Here is a 17,028-nt window from a genome sequence, read left to right as displayed (position 1 = left end):
GAATTGACTGGGGGACTCATTTATAAATAGAGCGCTATATGTGGGTAAAATATTTATAAATGATAAAGTTTTAAGCATACCTAAAGTACAACATTCTGCCTGCAGCATTTCTCTCACCTCCTAGATTGTAAGCTCTTCGGGGCAGGGTCCTCTCCTCCTGTATCACTGTCTATATTAGTCTGTCATTTGCAATCCCTATTTATTGTACAGAGCTGCGCAATAAGTTGGTGCTATATAAATCCTGTTTATTAATAATATTAATAATGATAATATGGGATGCAGAACAGGCTTTTCTAGTTTACTAGATTGTTTTCAAGATTTCACCTGCTCTGTGTTCCAATGGACTAAGAATGGCAGTGATATCACTCAAAACCGTGCAGAAATCAGGGATATGGATGTGCATTTTATTTTTACTTCTATAAATTATTTTATCACCCATATATAGGAGGTGATTTGCTAAGAAGGAGGGGGCCTGAATTGCAAAGCCGATCTTCCATTTACCTGGGTAGGTCACATGACTGCTGGATTACAGTACAGGTTCACAATGTTGCAGTCTGATCACTAGGGGGAGCAATGAGGATTGAGGAAATGTTTCCTCCAGGCTGCAGCAGAATGGGGATATCTTGTCAGCCTAGGCACAGTCACTGTATTGGGGGACAAGAAAAGTGGAAATCTTGTAAATAATAATACGGTTGTATCTTGTCAGCAGACGTGTGAAGGCACTGACAGGTCCACATCAGATTACACAGGGAAGTCATTGGAGATCATGCAGAGGAGCAGGGTCTCTGCCATTCATTGTGCACACAGAGCTGTGCATGTCCCCCAAGAATAGGAGCTGCTGTCAGGTTTGTAGACATCAGCACAGGCTGGTAGGCTCATGTGATGCTCCAGGAAAGGCAGTACAGAAAGATGAATCTTCTATCAGTGTATTCAACAACAGGTGAATGTCCTATAGGGTAACCTAACCTAAAACTTAATATGGCAAACTCTAACAATGAATACAAAAAGTGTATAGAAGGAAAGTGGCCAAAAGTGTATGCACATTGCACTGCAACTCTTTCCCCTCATCTCCTGGTGGGAGGGACAATTAGATGTGACCCTCACAGTAGGAGGAGCATTACACTGCAGACCCTCCAGACATTACCTGCCAAATCCATAAACCCAAATATCACGTGACCAGATCCCCTTTCTCCACCCAGACCCCGCCCACTGCTGATGAAGGCATTTCTTGGAGAGAAAGGTCCATATGACGTCACCCGGAAGTGCCAGCACGTAACGTGGCGCCCGCACTCGCTCCCCGCAACCAAGCTGCCTTTTTTTTATTTTTTTATAACACCGCCTCTTCAGAACAAGAGGGCCACGCCCTGGGTTGCTACTGAAAGGGCGGGGCCGATATGGCTGCGCATGAGCAGACTGCTGTTCCGCCTATCACTGCGGCTGTTGGCTCTGAGCGCATGACGTCATTCTTCTTGTCGGCAGTCTGAGGGCGCCATCTTGGTGGTGGAAATTTGTGCCTATGAAAGGATATTTCCTTTACATTTATAATAATATAGTAATAGACTATTGGACATTACTTACAATTGTAAACAAAATTAGTGCAACATTTTCTAACTAATGGCAAATAAGAAAAATTGGAGTCAATAACCTAGAGTAATTTCAATGGTTTTGGGGGCTGTTTAAGAAAACCTGTCTTTCGATTTTTAAATTACATTCTAAATATTGTTTTTTTAATAACCATCAAACAACTCTAAGCATGTACTGTGCCCCCAGCAAACCACAACTAGATAGAAAGAACCTTCACTGTCACAGACACCCAGCTCTCTGCCACACTATCAATGGCTTCCTGCACTAGACGCCCTGCCGCGCCCTCTCTTCGTCCATTGGTAGTCTCCATAGCTCTCTGATTGGCTACTCCACCCGGTTGCCACAGAGACAGGTCCCGGCAGATGCGGCGCTCTGGGTCGGGCTGTTTGTAGGCTGCAGAGGGCGTGGTCTGTCTATTAGGCGTGTGTGAGAGGTCACGGGAAGAGGTTTTCGTAGCTTTCAGTGACGTCCCCGGTTCCCAGGCCGCCCTCTCCCGCCTCTCCTCCCCCGGGACCCCCGCTACAGCCAGCACCGCAGCCATGTCCTCCGGAGGAGACTTCGGTAACCCGCTCAGGAAATTCAAGCTAGTCTTCCTGGGAGAGCAGAGCGGTAAGAATCCCTCTGATGGGTTTTCTGCCTGTGATTGCCATGACTCCTATAGTGCAACTCACCCCGGTCACCCACCGTGTACCCCCCCCCATGGGAAGAAATTATAGACGGATGGTGGCCCATGTTTTGTGACCCAACTCTTTAGTAACCACCCAAAAACAGCCAGGTGGATACTGAAAAGTGCCGGGAGGTGCGCCCAGCTAAAAGAGGCCGGAGAGAACACAACGCAATGGTAAATTTGTCTTTTAGAATTAAGCAGCATTCACAAAAAGGAGCACAAATGGGGAGGCCATTCATACGCATTCCATGCTCTGCGTTAGGGCAGTCCATTGACTTCGGCCCTTAACAAGCCTCGCTGCAAAACCCATGTTACTTTTTTGGTGACAACACACAATCGACACACATTTTTCTGTGCCATTTAGAAAAAAAAAGCCATCACAGTGTTCAACCTAGGTTTTTTTAAGCTGGCTGGGAAGAATCTGTAGGTGCCGGGCGGATTACTGCACCACATTTACTTGTGTCATGCACAGGAATACCTGAATCTAACCAAAGGGTTTCCAGTTTTCTGGCCACACCGTTGCATTGGAAGCATTTTGTGTTGTGCAGTTGCAGTCTTTGTGTCTGATTTTTATTTTGCATGATTTTATATATGCCAATGCTGTGTTCAGGAGCAGCCATGTGATTTGTGCTGGTTTACATTACCTGTCAATCATACTTGGTATGTTATAGCTGTAACTGCATTGTCCTCCTGATACATTGCTGGATTGGCGATATCTCACTTGGTGCCCACTTGGAGATTGCAGTGCCATAGCTTTGTAACAGCGAAGACCTGAATGTCTATAAAACGTGCCACAACCGGACGGCTTCGGGGAGCTACAAGTCCCAGCATGCTGAATCCCAGCTGAAACATGACATTGACTGCTGTAAATTGCTCATTTTTGACTCAAATGTGGCTAGGAAGGCTTGCTGGCACTTGTAGTCCACTGAATTCCAGAGCTATACATGTTCTGTCTTGCTTTTCTTTATGCTTTGTGCTTTGATGGCTGAGGTTGTCATCCAGCTTGTCTCCTTGCATTCCCAGTGCTCAACCCAGAATTTGTTCTTAAGCTGGGTGGTATGAAATTGTAGGTGGGTGACAGCCCCTATATTGTGACCCAACTTGTCAATAATCACCCAAAAACAGCCGGGTGGTTACTGAAAAGTATTGGGTGGTGCGTCCAGCTAAAAGGGGCTGGGGAGAATGCTGCATTCCCCTGGCATCTGTGATCCCAATCCCATTGACTTTTATGGGGCACATGTAGTTGCTCCTATAGTGGGGTCATCAATTGGTTGGCAACCAATTGATGACCCTACGCTAGGAGCAACTACATGTGCCCCACTCCACAGTATGGTGTAGCTTGGACTCATTCTAGTTGGAGCGTGCACAGGGCCCCCATATAACAGTGCTGGGCCCGTTTAGCACATATAAAGGAGAGGGATTGGGTCACAAGGTGTGAATATGCTGCAGCATCATTCTTCCCTTTTCCTGCCAGGCCCTTTCATTCATTTGATATCGGTTCTAGCTCAGCATCACATGTTGGCATTATCACCGTTTCTTAATTTTAGGAATCTTTGTACAGCACCCTGCCAACCCTTTACATCATCCATGATCTGCCTGCATTCCATGTGGAAAGTTTTCATTTATGTTAATGAGGGGAGAGGAGCAACCAGAGGAATGCAAAATATCAATTTTAACCCTGTGTATCCTCTGGTTGGCTTACTGTAAATCAATATATACTTTCTGCAATATCTAATGGCGTGAAACACTCACAATTCTCCTGATTGTCATTAATCTAGGGAGGGAGCTCAGCTGCAGACAGTTGCCTTTTTCAAGGAAAAGTTAATGTTAAATAGTAATCTGTGCTGCTGATTGACATTGCATTGGCATATTCAGTGATGAGTCTACTTAAAGCAGATGTATTACACACAATGGGTCTGATTTATTAAAGATTTTCAAGACCAGAGGAGATAAACTATCATGCTAGAACCTGGGTGTTCCAGCAAATCTGCAATGGATTTATTAAAATCATTTCCTAGTATTTGGCAATTATTTTCCCTCCTATTGTGTGCTACTTCCCCCACCTCCTAGATTGTAAGCTCTTCGGTGCAGGGTCCTCTCCTCCTGTGTCACTGTCGGTATCTGTCATTTGCAACCCCTATTTAATGTACAGCGCTGCGTAATATGTTGGCACTATAAAAATCCTGTTTATTAATAATTCTGGACCATATCAATTTCAAGTTTGCTGGATCACCCAGGTTCTTCCATGATAGTATATCTTTTCGGGTCTTGGAGAGCTTTGAATAAATCAGACCCATGACAGATTCGCTTTAATGCCTTTCTCTTGGTGTTGAGCTGTGTGGGAGGATTTTTATTATCGGTTATCTTCCAACTCCTCGTCTGGCTGCAGGGAACGGACACACAGCGAGGATTGCTGATCCCGCACACAGACACAATAAGTCGGCTGTCTGCCGTTGTCGTGTATTCAGCTAGCTCAGTGCTTCCCCTCGCTGGGTACTAAGAGGACCTGTCTGTAGGGAGAATGGCTCATGAGAGCTAAATTCTCATTCTTATGAATAATTCACTGCACTTATAGGAGAGTAGAATCCCTGGGATGCATGTAAAAGCTGCCTGGATGAAGAGTGTATGAGTGGCCTGTAATAGGGTGTTGTATGTGTGCTGGATTTCGCTTGCAGAGACATTAATATTATTAAACAGGATTTATATAGCGCCAACATATTAAGCAGCGCTGTACATTGTCACAGGGAATACAGCTACACAGGAGAGGACCCTGCCCCGAAGATTTTACAATCTAGAAGACATTTAAAGGGAACTCATTATAAGGAAGGCAATTGTTGGACTCTCCTTCACATTTTAGATGCATAGCCTATAACGATAATGCTTCATTTCATTATCTTCTAATTCTTTAACCTGAAACCAGTATTTATATCAGGAGGGCATTACTCATTGGAAGAATGAGCCCAGTTCCAGATTAGTTTTTTCCTCCTTCACCAATTTTTAAATTCCAAGCTCCAGACCTTACCTTAATTTTAGGAAGAGTCACCATGGTCACATGACAAGTCAGGTGGTTCATTTTACTGTTGTGTAAGTTCTGTTTTGTGATGCGTGTTGTAAGCCCAGGCTGTGTAATGTTGATAGCTTGGGGTCATGGGAAATGGCATATATAACCCTGAGCATCCTTCCAACTCAGAAGAGGAAAGGCATTGGAATACCAGAGTGGAGGGCAGTTTAGGAAAGGGCATTGGGCCACCAGACCCTGGGAGGGAGCCATGACGATTTCTTTGGTAGTGGTCGAGCGCGAGCTATGCTGAACCCAGAAATTTTTGAAGCTATAGGTGTGCGACAGCCCTTGTATTTTGACCCAAAAACAGCCGGGTGGTTACTGAAAAGTGCCCGGTGGGGCGCCCGACTAAAAGAACCCAGGAGAACACTGCTAAGGAGGAAGATGCATGGGTGCCTTTCGCTCCTCCTTCCCTTTCTATAGAACAAACAACTTGTTTTTAACAGCGCTTGCGCATTGTTACTGTACATCACTAACAATGGTTTCCAGCAACCTAGTGTGTGCTTGGCTTCAGCAAGGTTCTTTTTGGCCGTGATGCGTTGCTGCTTTTGCAGAAAATTGTGCATTCAGCAGCAGCTGCTGTACATGTGTCTCCATACTCAGATGTGGCAGGGGACCGTCATAGAGGGGGATTGACTATGTCCCCCACCCCAAGAGTCTTCCCTTAAAAGCCCTTCTACACAGCTGCTGAAACCAAAGTAATGACCCACCGGCATTTTAATGTTCTCTGTGACGTGAGAAATGGAGAGCTGCATTTATGTGTAAATGCCGTGAGGTTCCAAAAGCAGAATAATGCCAGGCACAGCCCCCATTGGATGTCAAAGCATCGGAAAACAGAGCACAGGATTTCTTCCAAACCAAGAATACTGAAGTCAGCCGTCCATGAACAGGGTTTTATTTTGGACATTCAATACTGATCTTTACCTAAGGTTGTTATGAAAGGTTCCATTGCTGAGATATGTGAGCGAGCAATGCAGCCAGTCCAGTTATGTGGAGACACCTGGGGCTGCTGTGTGGGAGGGACATCCATCCCCAGTACAAAATGTCATCACTTTCCATATAACAAGAGCGCAAAGGCATGTTAGTATAACACAGGCTCATTCTTTTCTGGAGCCTTTGATGCCCTTTATGTGTGCAGGGAATTGTTACTGTGCCATTTGCTAAAAATGTTGGCATTGCATTGATGCATTTTCTGCAGATTTTTAGGTAAATGATCAGTAAAATTCTTGCTGAACCCCCAAATGTACTACATTGGCACAAATGCATCAAAATATGCTTGGAATTTGTCATTCAAAATTTAAGAATGTAAAGTGGACATTCCATTTCAGTGGAAGTTCCTCTTTGAATTGATCCTATCATACTAAAAATACATTTACACCAACCCGTACCTTTAAAGAAGACTCGCCTCTTCTGTCGTTCACACCACTGTCGGCTGCCATATTGGAATTGAATTCTTGAAGTGCCTATCCACTGGGTTACCCACTGCCCTCACAGGGTCTTCTATCTGATCTTCAGCCTTTATGGGATACTGGAATGACTTTAAGGTCATCCAAGAGATTCCCTGGGTTCCCCACAGCTCCCACTGGTTCTTCTCTGTCCTTCACCCAATATGGGAAATTTGAGTGCCATGGGGGCCATCCAGCAGATCTCCTCGGATCCCGTTGGCTTTCACTGATTCCTCCTACTCACCTATTATGGGTACTGGAATGACATGGAGGTCATCCAGGAGATTCTCTGGGATCCCCACAACTCTCACTTGCTCCTCCTTCTCACCTTCAACCATTACGGGACATTTGAGTGCCATGGGGGCCATCCAGCAGATCTCCTCGGATCCCGTTGGCTTTCACTGATTCCTCCTACTCACCTATTATGGGTACTGGAATGACATGGAGGTCATCCAGGAGATCTCCTGGGATCCCCACAACTCTCACTGCTTTTGTTCATCCTTCTCACCTTTTTCCTATAATGGGATACTAGAATAACAAAGAGGTCATCCAGAAGATCCTCTGGCATCCCCATAGCTCTCACTGGTTCCTGCTTCTCAACTTTACCTATTATGGGATATTGGAGAGACATGAAGGTCATCCAGGAGATCTCCTGGGATCCCCACAACTCTCACTTGTTCCTCATTATCACTTTCACCCATTACTGGATACTGGAGTGACATGGAGGTTATCCAGGAGATCCTCTAGGGTTTCCACAGCTCTTACTGGTTCCTCCCTCCGACCTTTAGCCAATATGGGATATAATAGGGAAATGAAGATCTCCTGGGATCCCCACAACTCTCACTGCTTCCTCCTTCTCAACTTCAGCCATTACAGTATACTGGAGTGACATGGGGGTCATAAATATTAATCACTATAGAATTTCGGAACAAATTTCCCCAGTAGGTGTGAGCTCTTACAGTATTTTATGCATTGTACTTGTAAAAGTCTCTCTTGTGTATAATCCAGAAACCCTGAGACTATTGCTGGATGCCGCCATATTGGATGTCATCATCCCCAATAGGCTCAGAGCTGTCACTCAAGTGATGCTCTATGGTATTTCCCTTCACTCCTCCCTTGGCATATTTTATTTGGGAAGGAGGAAGGCAGGAGTTGGGACAGCATAGACAATACCTGGACACTCCCAGAAGAGGAGAGGACTATGGTATGATCGGGGCGGTTGTAAACAGAGGATCAGTATGGCTGCCGTGCAGTTAGCATTTACGGACAGGCCGGTGGCTCTCATCCTTATCTTGGGTTTTGTTTAAACATATTTCAGTGATATACACCACACTGTCATCTCGGCTTGTGTTCAGCATAAGGCAGCATTGTATTTCTTGCCAGCTGACTTATCTGAGTTCTCCGGACTCCTGGAATTCCAAGCAGCCATTAGAGATAGCGTTTCAATGGCTCTGAATTCAGCTGTTCTCCCCATGACATCGGATACTTTGTGTAATGAGCAAACAACCTCACACTCATGGCGAATAACTCCTCGGCCTTATTTACAAAGTTTACACGGAGAATAATTAATTGCCTAAACTTTAATTGGCCCAGCGGAAGGTGTGAAAGTTGAACCTGTCATGATAAAAATATGCGGCAGCCATAGCTGTGCTCATCTGATTACTAGCTGGGTGGAGGGAGTCCTCACCTGCATGGATTTCCAGGTTGGGAAGGAGCCAAATATTAATGGAGATTGGGTATTACCGCACTTGACCTAAGTCCTGTCTATAGAGAAGCCATGTTACTGGGAATGAGAATATTAAATAGACGTGGACAATTATTGCTACCTGCTTGGATCTAAAGCACAACATTCACTGTTTTGCTGCTCTTTAGACATTGGATCATCACCTAATCCTGCTAAATGACACCGTTGGCACCTTTATTGGACTGTATATCTTCACCTCCTGATCACCTATCAGCTTTTTCGCCATTCCTTGTTCTCAAAGTGAACCACAAACTGTGTTCCCAGATGATGAATCTGCACTTTGTTCTGGGCAGGATCTGTATAATGATCACTGTCAGTGGTATAGCACTGTGGCCTGGCTTCCCAGCCTCCGCCAGGAACCAGCTCGGAAGAGGATGTTTCCTCCTCGACATTTGCAAACATCTCCACCCTACTATTTGAGTAAAAACAAAAGTTGCAGCTAAATGTATGAAGACAAATCTGTGGCAGTGTTCTCCCCAGCTCCTTCTAACGGGGCGCACCGCCTGGCTGCTTTTAGGTTACTGAAAAGTTAGGTCACAATACAGGGACTGCCACCCACCTACAGCTTCTTCCCACCCAGCTTAAAAAAATACTAGAGAGAATATTGTGTTATGAGCAAAACTCACATATGCTGAAGGGGAAATAGTGATGGATGGAGCCAGAGGGGAGGGTGGTGGAGGTTGCCAAACCAGAAGCGGAGTTAGCCACAGTGAGCCATTTTTGCATGAAGCTGCAGGAAATGTAACTATAGAATACGTTCTCTCAGTATCATAAGGAATGTGTTCTGTATTTCATTGTTATACAGGACTGATCAGACTCTTCCTACTGATATAACTAAATGTCATGTGATATTTGGGTTTTTCAGTGTTCTCCCCAGCTTCTTTTGGCCAGGTGCACTTTTCGGTAAAACCCAGTGTTTAACCCAGTATACTTTTTAAGCCGAGTGATAAGAAATTGTAGGCGGGTGGCAGGGTGGGTAATGTGACCCAACTCTTCAGTAACCTGCCAAAAACAGCCGGGTGGTCACCGAAAAGTGCCGGGTGGTGCCCCCAGCTAAAAGGGGCTGGGGAGAACACTGAATACCCCAGTTGTTTTGGGTGGTTACTGAATAGCTGGGTTACAATACAGGGTCTGTCACCCGCCTACAGCTGCTTCCACCAAGCTTAAAACAATTTCTGGGGAAAAATCTGTTTTTGGTCCCATCACTGCCACGTGACATTTGAGCTTAGAGGAAGGGTGCCTATTGATATTATATTTATTGATGCTTTCAATCATTTTCATGTGGAAATCTCTGGATTCAGGAGTATTGCAGCAAAGCTGGTATTTATAATGCATAGGCTGTTTATTTTTGCTTTTTTGTTTTTTTTTTGTTGCTCACTCAGCAGTGCATGCAGCAGAGAATATGTGCAGCCTTTTCAGGTTATTTCACCGAGAGGCGTAGATGACACGTTGGATATGGATGGGTGCAGTCACTGTCTGTCATGTTTTCATATTGTTCTGCCGGCTTCCTTTGTTGATCTCCATGAGCCCTGGATACAGTCATGCAGCGTCCTATTTACACCTGCGAAAACTTGTTCCGGGAGGATCTTTTAAAGTGACAGCTAATGTGAAAAGGCGAACCATTCACATACATGGGTAAATCTGGAAAGCAGTGTTCCCTCCAGCCCCTTTTAGCCGGGTGCGCCACCCGGCATTCTTCAGTAGCCACACGGCTGTTTTTGTGTGGTTGAAGAATTGGGTCACAATACAGGGATTGCCGCCCACCTACAATTTCTTCCCGCCTGGCTACCAATAATATGTTCTCAATGTGCTGTCGTCAACTTCATGTTGGAACGCCGCATTTTTTAAACCCAAAAATATAGCAAGCTGAAGGTATGACTTTTCCTGTATGTGCAGCTTGTGTGACAGCCATCTTTTTTTTTTTTTTTTTTTTGATTTTTTGCATAGTTGGGGATTAAAAACTTGTAACATATATGTAATAGTTCTCCATTTTAGAATTGGTGAAAAAATTTAAGTTGGGTCTCAGCACTTTCAGCTTTTTTCCTGTACTTATGATTTGTTTTTGCATTGGAGTTTAGATAGCAGGTAGGGGTACCATGTCTCTGCTGGGTGTCATTGCAAGAACATGGGAGCTGGGAGGGTGGCTACTGAGGTACTGCTGACAGTGGGGCAAGCTGAGCTGTTTAGTGACTGCCTGGGTTGCAGGGTGGCCTCCAGCGGCGCTGGTGGGGGATAGCTGAGTTGCAGAGTGGCCTCCTGTGTTGGTGGTGAGGGAACCCAAGTTGCAGGTTGGCCTCCGGCATTGATGGTGGGGAATACCCACACATTTCTATTCTTTTCGATGTCTCCATATGTTCCAAATTTCCATTTAGCATAGATGAATGACATGTATATCTCAGTCTGGTGACACCTTTATAAATGTTGTCATCTTATACTTACAATACGTCTCTGTTGTATAGAGAAGTTCGTGGTATGGTGGAGGTAGGCACAGGTCAGCCTGTCACTTCATCAACCTAATTGGCTCCCATGTTTATTACAGAGCTTTGCTTCTTTCATGGCAATGGGCTGTGTGCTCAGCGCGGCGTTGGCGGTCCGGTACGATGAGAAAAATGTGCAGAGAATGTAGAAAGATCTTTTCTGGGGAGAATTCGGGAGCTGTGCCTCTGGCAATCACAACCTAAAAGTTCAAACCAACTAAATACGTAGCTGGAAGCGACGTGCTCAGCAGGGTGTAATTCATCTTTTGAAATACGGAATTCTATTACTTGTCAGATGGGATAAGAAATTCTGAAACTGTGAGATGAGAAGACTCCCATCCCTGTCTGTGGTGATGATTCTAATAGTGTTAGAGAAGCTGGAAATGACAATTAAAATTTGAAAGGGAACTGTAACAGAGCCAAAGTCAGGGCCTGCTCGGTGTTCACTTGTCGGCACTTTAAGGACAAAGTAACAGGTTCTCTTTGTCAGGGTAACTTCCAATTTACTAATACTAGCCCTTACTAATACATCTATGCCATTCTATGTGTCTATTGGAGGCCTTTGAGGTTCTCAGCCCTTTGGATATAGGGGAGCATGTTGCCTTCACCTCCTAAAAAAGTGACAAGCTTAAGCAGCCAATCACAAGACCCCAACAGGGTCATGTGGGGGAATGGAGAAGACCATTAACGTTGAGGTTTGATAGACAAATGATGGAGGACCCCAATTTGGGTTGCCCATTTTAATTTTCCATTTCCATGGACCCGAAGGTGAATTCAGTTCAAGTTGAAGTTTTGACTTTAGAGATAGAGATGTATGGATCACAAATTATTTAGTAGTCCTTTAGATTTTCATCTGTTTTACAACAGCTGTAGTAAATTCTTGACCCCATTCTGGTGATCTGAGAACCCTGGCTTGTGATTCAGTACAAGAAGTCCCAAACACACCACCTACAGGGGTGGGGCAGTTACTACAGGCTCCTCCCTTCCCATCATAGAAAGCTTTATTCAAAGGAATGCTAAAACACTACGGAAAGGCAAATATGATTGGAGTCCTCAAAGTAGGGAAGAGAGGAAAATGTACGGGCCAAGTGTCTGGAATTATACTCTCTGTGAGATTGTATATTTCGGGCTGCCGTGGTCCTGATAAAGATAATACAAATGGCACCCAGTAAAGCACAATGCATGCTATACACCCCCACCCCATCCCTGTTTTTTTTTAATAAATGACCCATGTATATAAATACTGTGTAATAATAATAAGTATGTTAGAACTGTGCTTGTTTCCCCATTGCAGGCTCAGATCTGATTGGATGATACAACTTATGTCCATTTGTCATCAAATGAATTGGTCATGTCATACCATTTCCTGTGCAAGGATCCACCTTGTCCCATGAGATCATTATCCGGATTTAATAGACGTTGGCCCTGTCCTGTGCATTGATTGTGATAGGGTCTACGGCCCTTTCTCGGCAGGGACTGACACACAACCTTATTAACACGTAAGCAAATAGGCCAGAGCTGAATGAATAATTAACGCTCGGAGCAGCAGAGTGTAATGTGGCGGTGTGTTTATCCGCAGACGGCCTCATGTTTTATACATACGTTCCTGTACTCCCCGCTCTCCCTTCAGCAACGCCTGTTTGTTTATTTCCAGGGAGCCTTCCCCCATCTTCTTGCTTTAAAGGGGATTTAACATGGTTATAAAGGTTTTTAGATACTTGTTTAGTGTTCAACCCAGAAAATTTTTAAAGCCGGGTGGGAAGAAGCTTTAGGTAGGTGGCAGCCCTGGTATTGTGACCCATCTCACTAGTAAACAGCCGGGTGGTTGTTGAAAAGTGCCGGGTGGTGCGCCCGGGTAAAAGGAGCCGGGGAGAACACTGAGTTTGTGTGACTGGCCCCCCTTAATCACGTGGTTGCACGGGTATGGCATGCCATGTGCCAGATTCCAAACCTGCAGCATTTAATGGTTAGCAATGGCATTTTCCAGGATTTAGCTATAGGAAAGGGGTTCTAGCGTTGCAGTTGTTTTGCACAGGAACTTCAGAGGTACAGGAAGTGGATACATAACGGTGTTCTCCCCGGTTCCTCCTAGTTGGGCGCACTACCCAGCACTTCTCAGTAACCACCTGGTTGTTTTTGGGTGGTTACTGATAAGGTGGGTTACAATACAGGGGCTGCCACCCACCTACAATTTCTTCCCAGCCAGCTTAAAAAATGCAGTGGGAACTCATTTGGTTATTATGCCTTTTATTCAGACTATAGTGAGCCCAATAAACCCCTGATGTCCCCCATTACTCTCCCCAGAAATGTTTGTAAGCTGGGAGGTGGTGGCCTCTGTATTGTGATCTAACATTTCAGTAACCACCTAAAAACAGCCAGGTGGTTTATAAAAAATGCCGGGTGGTGCGCCCAACTAAAAGGAGCCGGAGAGAACACTGTCCCCCATTCCTCCAGTCCATACAGATCTGAGAAATATGCTGCTGCTGGATTTGACTTTTCCGGGAACAGGGAAGCTCCGAGGCTCATTAAGCATAGGTAAAGATTAGCAATTTTCTTTCCACTTTCTATCCTGACGCCTCCTGCCGTGGTCTGGTGCCCACTTAGGTGCAAGGTGAGCCGGTGACTACTATGGAGAGGCAAAAGCAATATTCCACAGGGGCTTTTGCTAGGTGATTGACCTTAATGGAGAAAACAATACAGAATCACAAGCTGCAAGAATTATTTCCTGACTTTAGCACAGCTGCAGTGATTTAACCTAAGCCTTAATTATTTGCCAGCATTGCTGCTTTTAATTACACTTGCTCTTTTAGGCTTGTATTTAGCACCTGACCCATATCCCTGAGATCACTCTCTAGATTTTATTTTTATTCTCGACCAACAGATGTGCTATAAAAATCTCATTAAGCTGTATGCTTCCAGCCATGCAGTGATTTGGGTGTCCGTAGACAGGTGCTCTTTGTATGCCTCCCCCAACCCTCCTCAGCTCCAAGGATAATTAGCTATGTCTTAGTCTGTGAAGACTAATTACTTCTCAGTAATTCTTATTTTAGCCTCATCTGTATGATTATCTCATTTATATTAACACTCAGATCCTAGAAAGCGAGACCCGGATCCCGAGACGCTAACATGACAGATATAAAATGTCTCCGCTCCCCCCTCCGCCATCCCTGTCAGAGGGTATGAAAGCATTTTATACTCTCCATCCGCCTGGAGCGGAGAACGTTCCTGCCGCAGACACCCAGCCTACTGTCTGGGGAGAAGCCATTACAAGGAAACCATATTCTTAGCAATTCTACATTTTTATATTTGGAAACTTACAATGTGTAGCGTGCAAATTGTGCTTGGTGTGTATAGATCAGTGATTCTCACATAAGGTTCCTCCAGAGGGCGCTAGGGGTTCCTTGAGCAATTTGCACCTCTCAGGTCAGTTTAAGGGTCACCTTTGGCTGTCCGTAAGGGTGACATTGTTCCCAATTGACAGCAATGTAAGAAGTACTCTTCCGATAGATCACCACACTAATATACCGTGAGCTGTGGGTATAAACATTTTTAAAGGGCTTCCCCAAAAATCTGAAAAGTATTTTTAAGTGTTGTCCTATTTACCTTACTGCCCTGATAGAAAAATACTCCCCCAACCTCTCTCCTCACTTCTCCAATGACCTACTAATGACTTCCTCACCTATAACCTCATCACACGCACGGCTCCAAGTCTTTTCTAGAGCTGCCCCGACTCTCTGGAATGGTCTTTCTCGTCCTATTCGGCTTGCTCATACTTTTTTCATTTAAAAGTGCACTCAAAACCCAAAGCTTCAACCTCACCTACCCGTCTCCTAACCCTCACTACTTCCCACCTCTTCATATGCCCCTCCAATTATGTGCTACTTCCCTACCTCTTAGATTGTAAGCTCTTCTGGGCAGAGTCCTCTCCCCCTCCTGGGTCACTGTCTGTTATTTGCAACACCTATTTAATGTACAGCGCTGTGTAAAATGTTGGCGCTATATAATGTTTATTAATTATAATTGGTAGCCCCATACCATGGAACTTAGGGTGGCCAAATGTTGGTTGATGGGTGCATGACCGGGTAAACAATAGATTTTTCCCTGACCATCACGGGGCTATCCACTAATCCGTTTGGCCCCTGCTTCACTCCATCCTGACAGGTAATGTAAGTCAGTGCGGAGCATTATCAGCAACCAGCAGCCAATGAGAGCCTTCCTTGCTGTTTTGGATACTTGGCAAAGCCATGTTATTATTGTGAATGGTTTATAGCGCCCCTTTGGCTGCTGAATTATAACCTGTGGGGACAATTGTTTCTAATGAACAAACGGCCCATGGATCCTAAGATCAGAAGTTCTTCAGCTACCAGGAAATAAAACTTGAACAAATATCTAATTTTTTCTCTACTAGTTTTAGATGCAGTTCTAATCACCGATTGGCCATTTGTCATTTGTCCCCACCTGGCTATCATCATGGCGCTCCAACCCCTTCAACAACATCTGGCCACATTCTGGTTTCCTAAATGATATTTGCACAGAAAATTCTAGAAATTCCTGCGTTGGTTACATTGCTAACATCTGATTTCTGTTTCATATGAAAAGCTTATCAGAGACACGGCCATGATTTCATTTCATCCATTCTCTTGTATTGATGGTGAGGTGCTACATTGTACCTTACAGCAGCCAGCAATAGCAGTGTCCATTAAAGTTTTTGTCAGCACTGGCGAGGAGAGCGAATGCGGCCTCTGTGTGCACTTCCGTCATTGATCATGGGAGTTGGGAAGTAGATCAGCATCATCTTGTATTGATCTGTCTGTTTCCTGCCATGTTCTCTATGCAATCTGTCTTATTTAATGGACTGAGAATGTAGCAGTCAAAGCTGTTAGTGGTCGGTATACATGCACCCGTTGTGTTGCTGTTCAAGAAATGCACATTTTGCATCCCGATCCAGAGATCTGTGTAGCTAGCTAGGGGTTGCCATGGCAGCATTTTCTGCATCCCGACCCAGAGATCTGTGTAAGTAGCTAGCGGATGCCATGTCAACATTTTCTACATCCATTCTGACCGGAGATCTGTGTAGCAAGCTAGGGGATGCCATGGCAGCATTTTCTGCATCCCAACCCAAGGATCTGTGAAGGTAGCTAGGGAATGCCATGGCAGCATTTTCTGCATCCTGACCCAGAGATCTGTGTAGGTAGCTAGGAGATGCCATGGCAGCGTTTTCTGCATCCCGACCCAGAGATCTGTGTAGGTAGCTAGGGGATGCCATGGCAGCATTTTCTGCATCCCAACCCAGGGATCTGTGAAGGTAGCTAGGGGATGCCATGGCATTTTCTGCATCCCGACCCAGAGATCTGTGTAAGTAGCTAGGGGATGCCATGGCAGCATTTTCTACATCCATTCTGACCGGAGATCTGTGTAGCTAGCTAGGGGATGCCATGGCAGCATTTTCTGCATCCCAACCCAAGGATCTGTGAAGTTAGCTAGGAGATGCCATGGCAGCGTTTTCTGCATCCCGACCCAGAGATCTGTGTAGGTAGCTAGGGGATGCCATGGCAGCATTTTCTGCATCCCAACCCAGGGATCTGTGAAGGTAGCTAGGGGATGCCATGGCATTTTCTGCATCCCGACCCAGAGATCTGTGTAAGTAGCTAGGGGATGCCATGGCAGCATTTTCTACATCCATTCTGACCGGAGATCTGTGTAGCTAGCTAGGGGATGCCATGGCAGCATTTTCTGCATCCCAACCCAAGGATCTGTGAAGTTAGCTAGGAGATGCCATGGCAGCGTTTTCTGCATCCCGACCCAGAGATCTGTGTAGGTAGCTAGGGGATGCCATGGCAGCATTTTCTGCATCCCAACCCAGGTATCTGTGAAGGTAGCTAGGGGATGCCATGGCAGCCTTTACTAGTAGTGCAGCTTGTGTTTATCCTATCACAAAGCTACCAGAAGCAAGAACTCCAGTACACAATATAGCTGTCATAGTCTAACACCAAATGTTCATTTTTATGCTGTGACTGGTCCTCTTTAATGTAGAAATTGTATATTACTGT

At 45.1% G+C, this 17,028-nt stretch overlaps 1 protein-coding gene across 2 annotated transcripts in view; it reads left to right on the top strand.

The window, feature by feature from the left end:
* Nucleotides 1-1,965: 1,965 nt before the first annotated feature.
* The window catches only part of RAB6A (RAB6A, member RAS oncogene family), a 27,448-nt gene continuing 12,385 nt past the window's right edge, over nt 1,966-17,028 (top strand). Inside the window, exon 1 of one of the 2 annotated variants that reach the window (XM_072401103.1) lies at nt 1,966-2,193. In XM_072401103.1, the coding sequence (XP_072257204.1) occupies nt 2,124-2,193 (70 nt within the window). In that variant the 5' untranslated portion in view covers nt 1,966-2,123. The remainder of the gene's footprint in view (nt 2,194-17,028) is intronic. The other variant, XM_072401094.1, reaches the window with a different exon arrangement.

The sequence above is a fragment of the Pyxicephalus adspersus genome, chromosome 1 (genome assembly GCF_032062135.1).
Source record: "Pyxicephalus adspersus chromosome 1, UCB_Pads_2.0, whole genome shotgun sequence".
Lineage (NCBI taxonomy): Eukaryota > Metazoa > Chordata > Amphibia > Anura > Pyxicephalidae > Pyxicephalus > Pyxicephalus adspersus.
The sequence above is the reverse complement of the archived record's forward strand: the minus strand, read 5'-3'. Positions and strand labels throughout refer to the sequence as shown.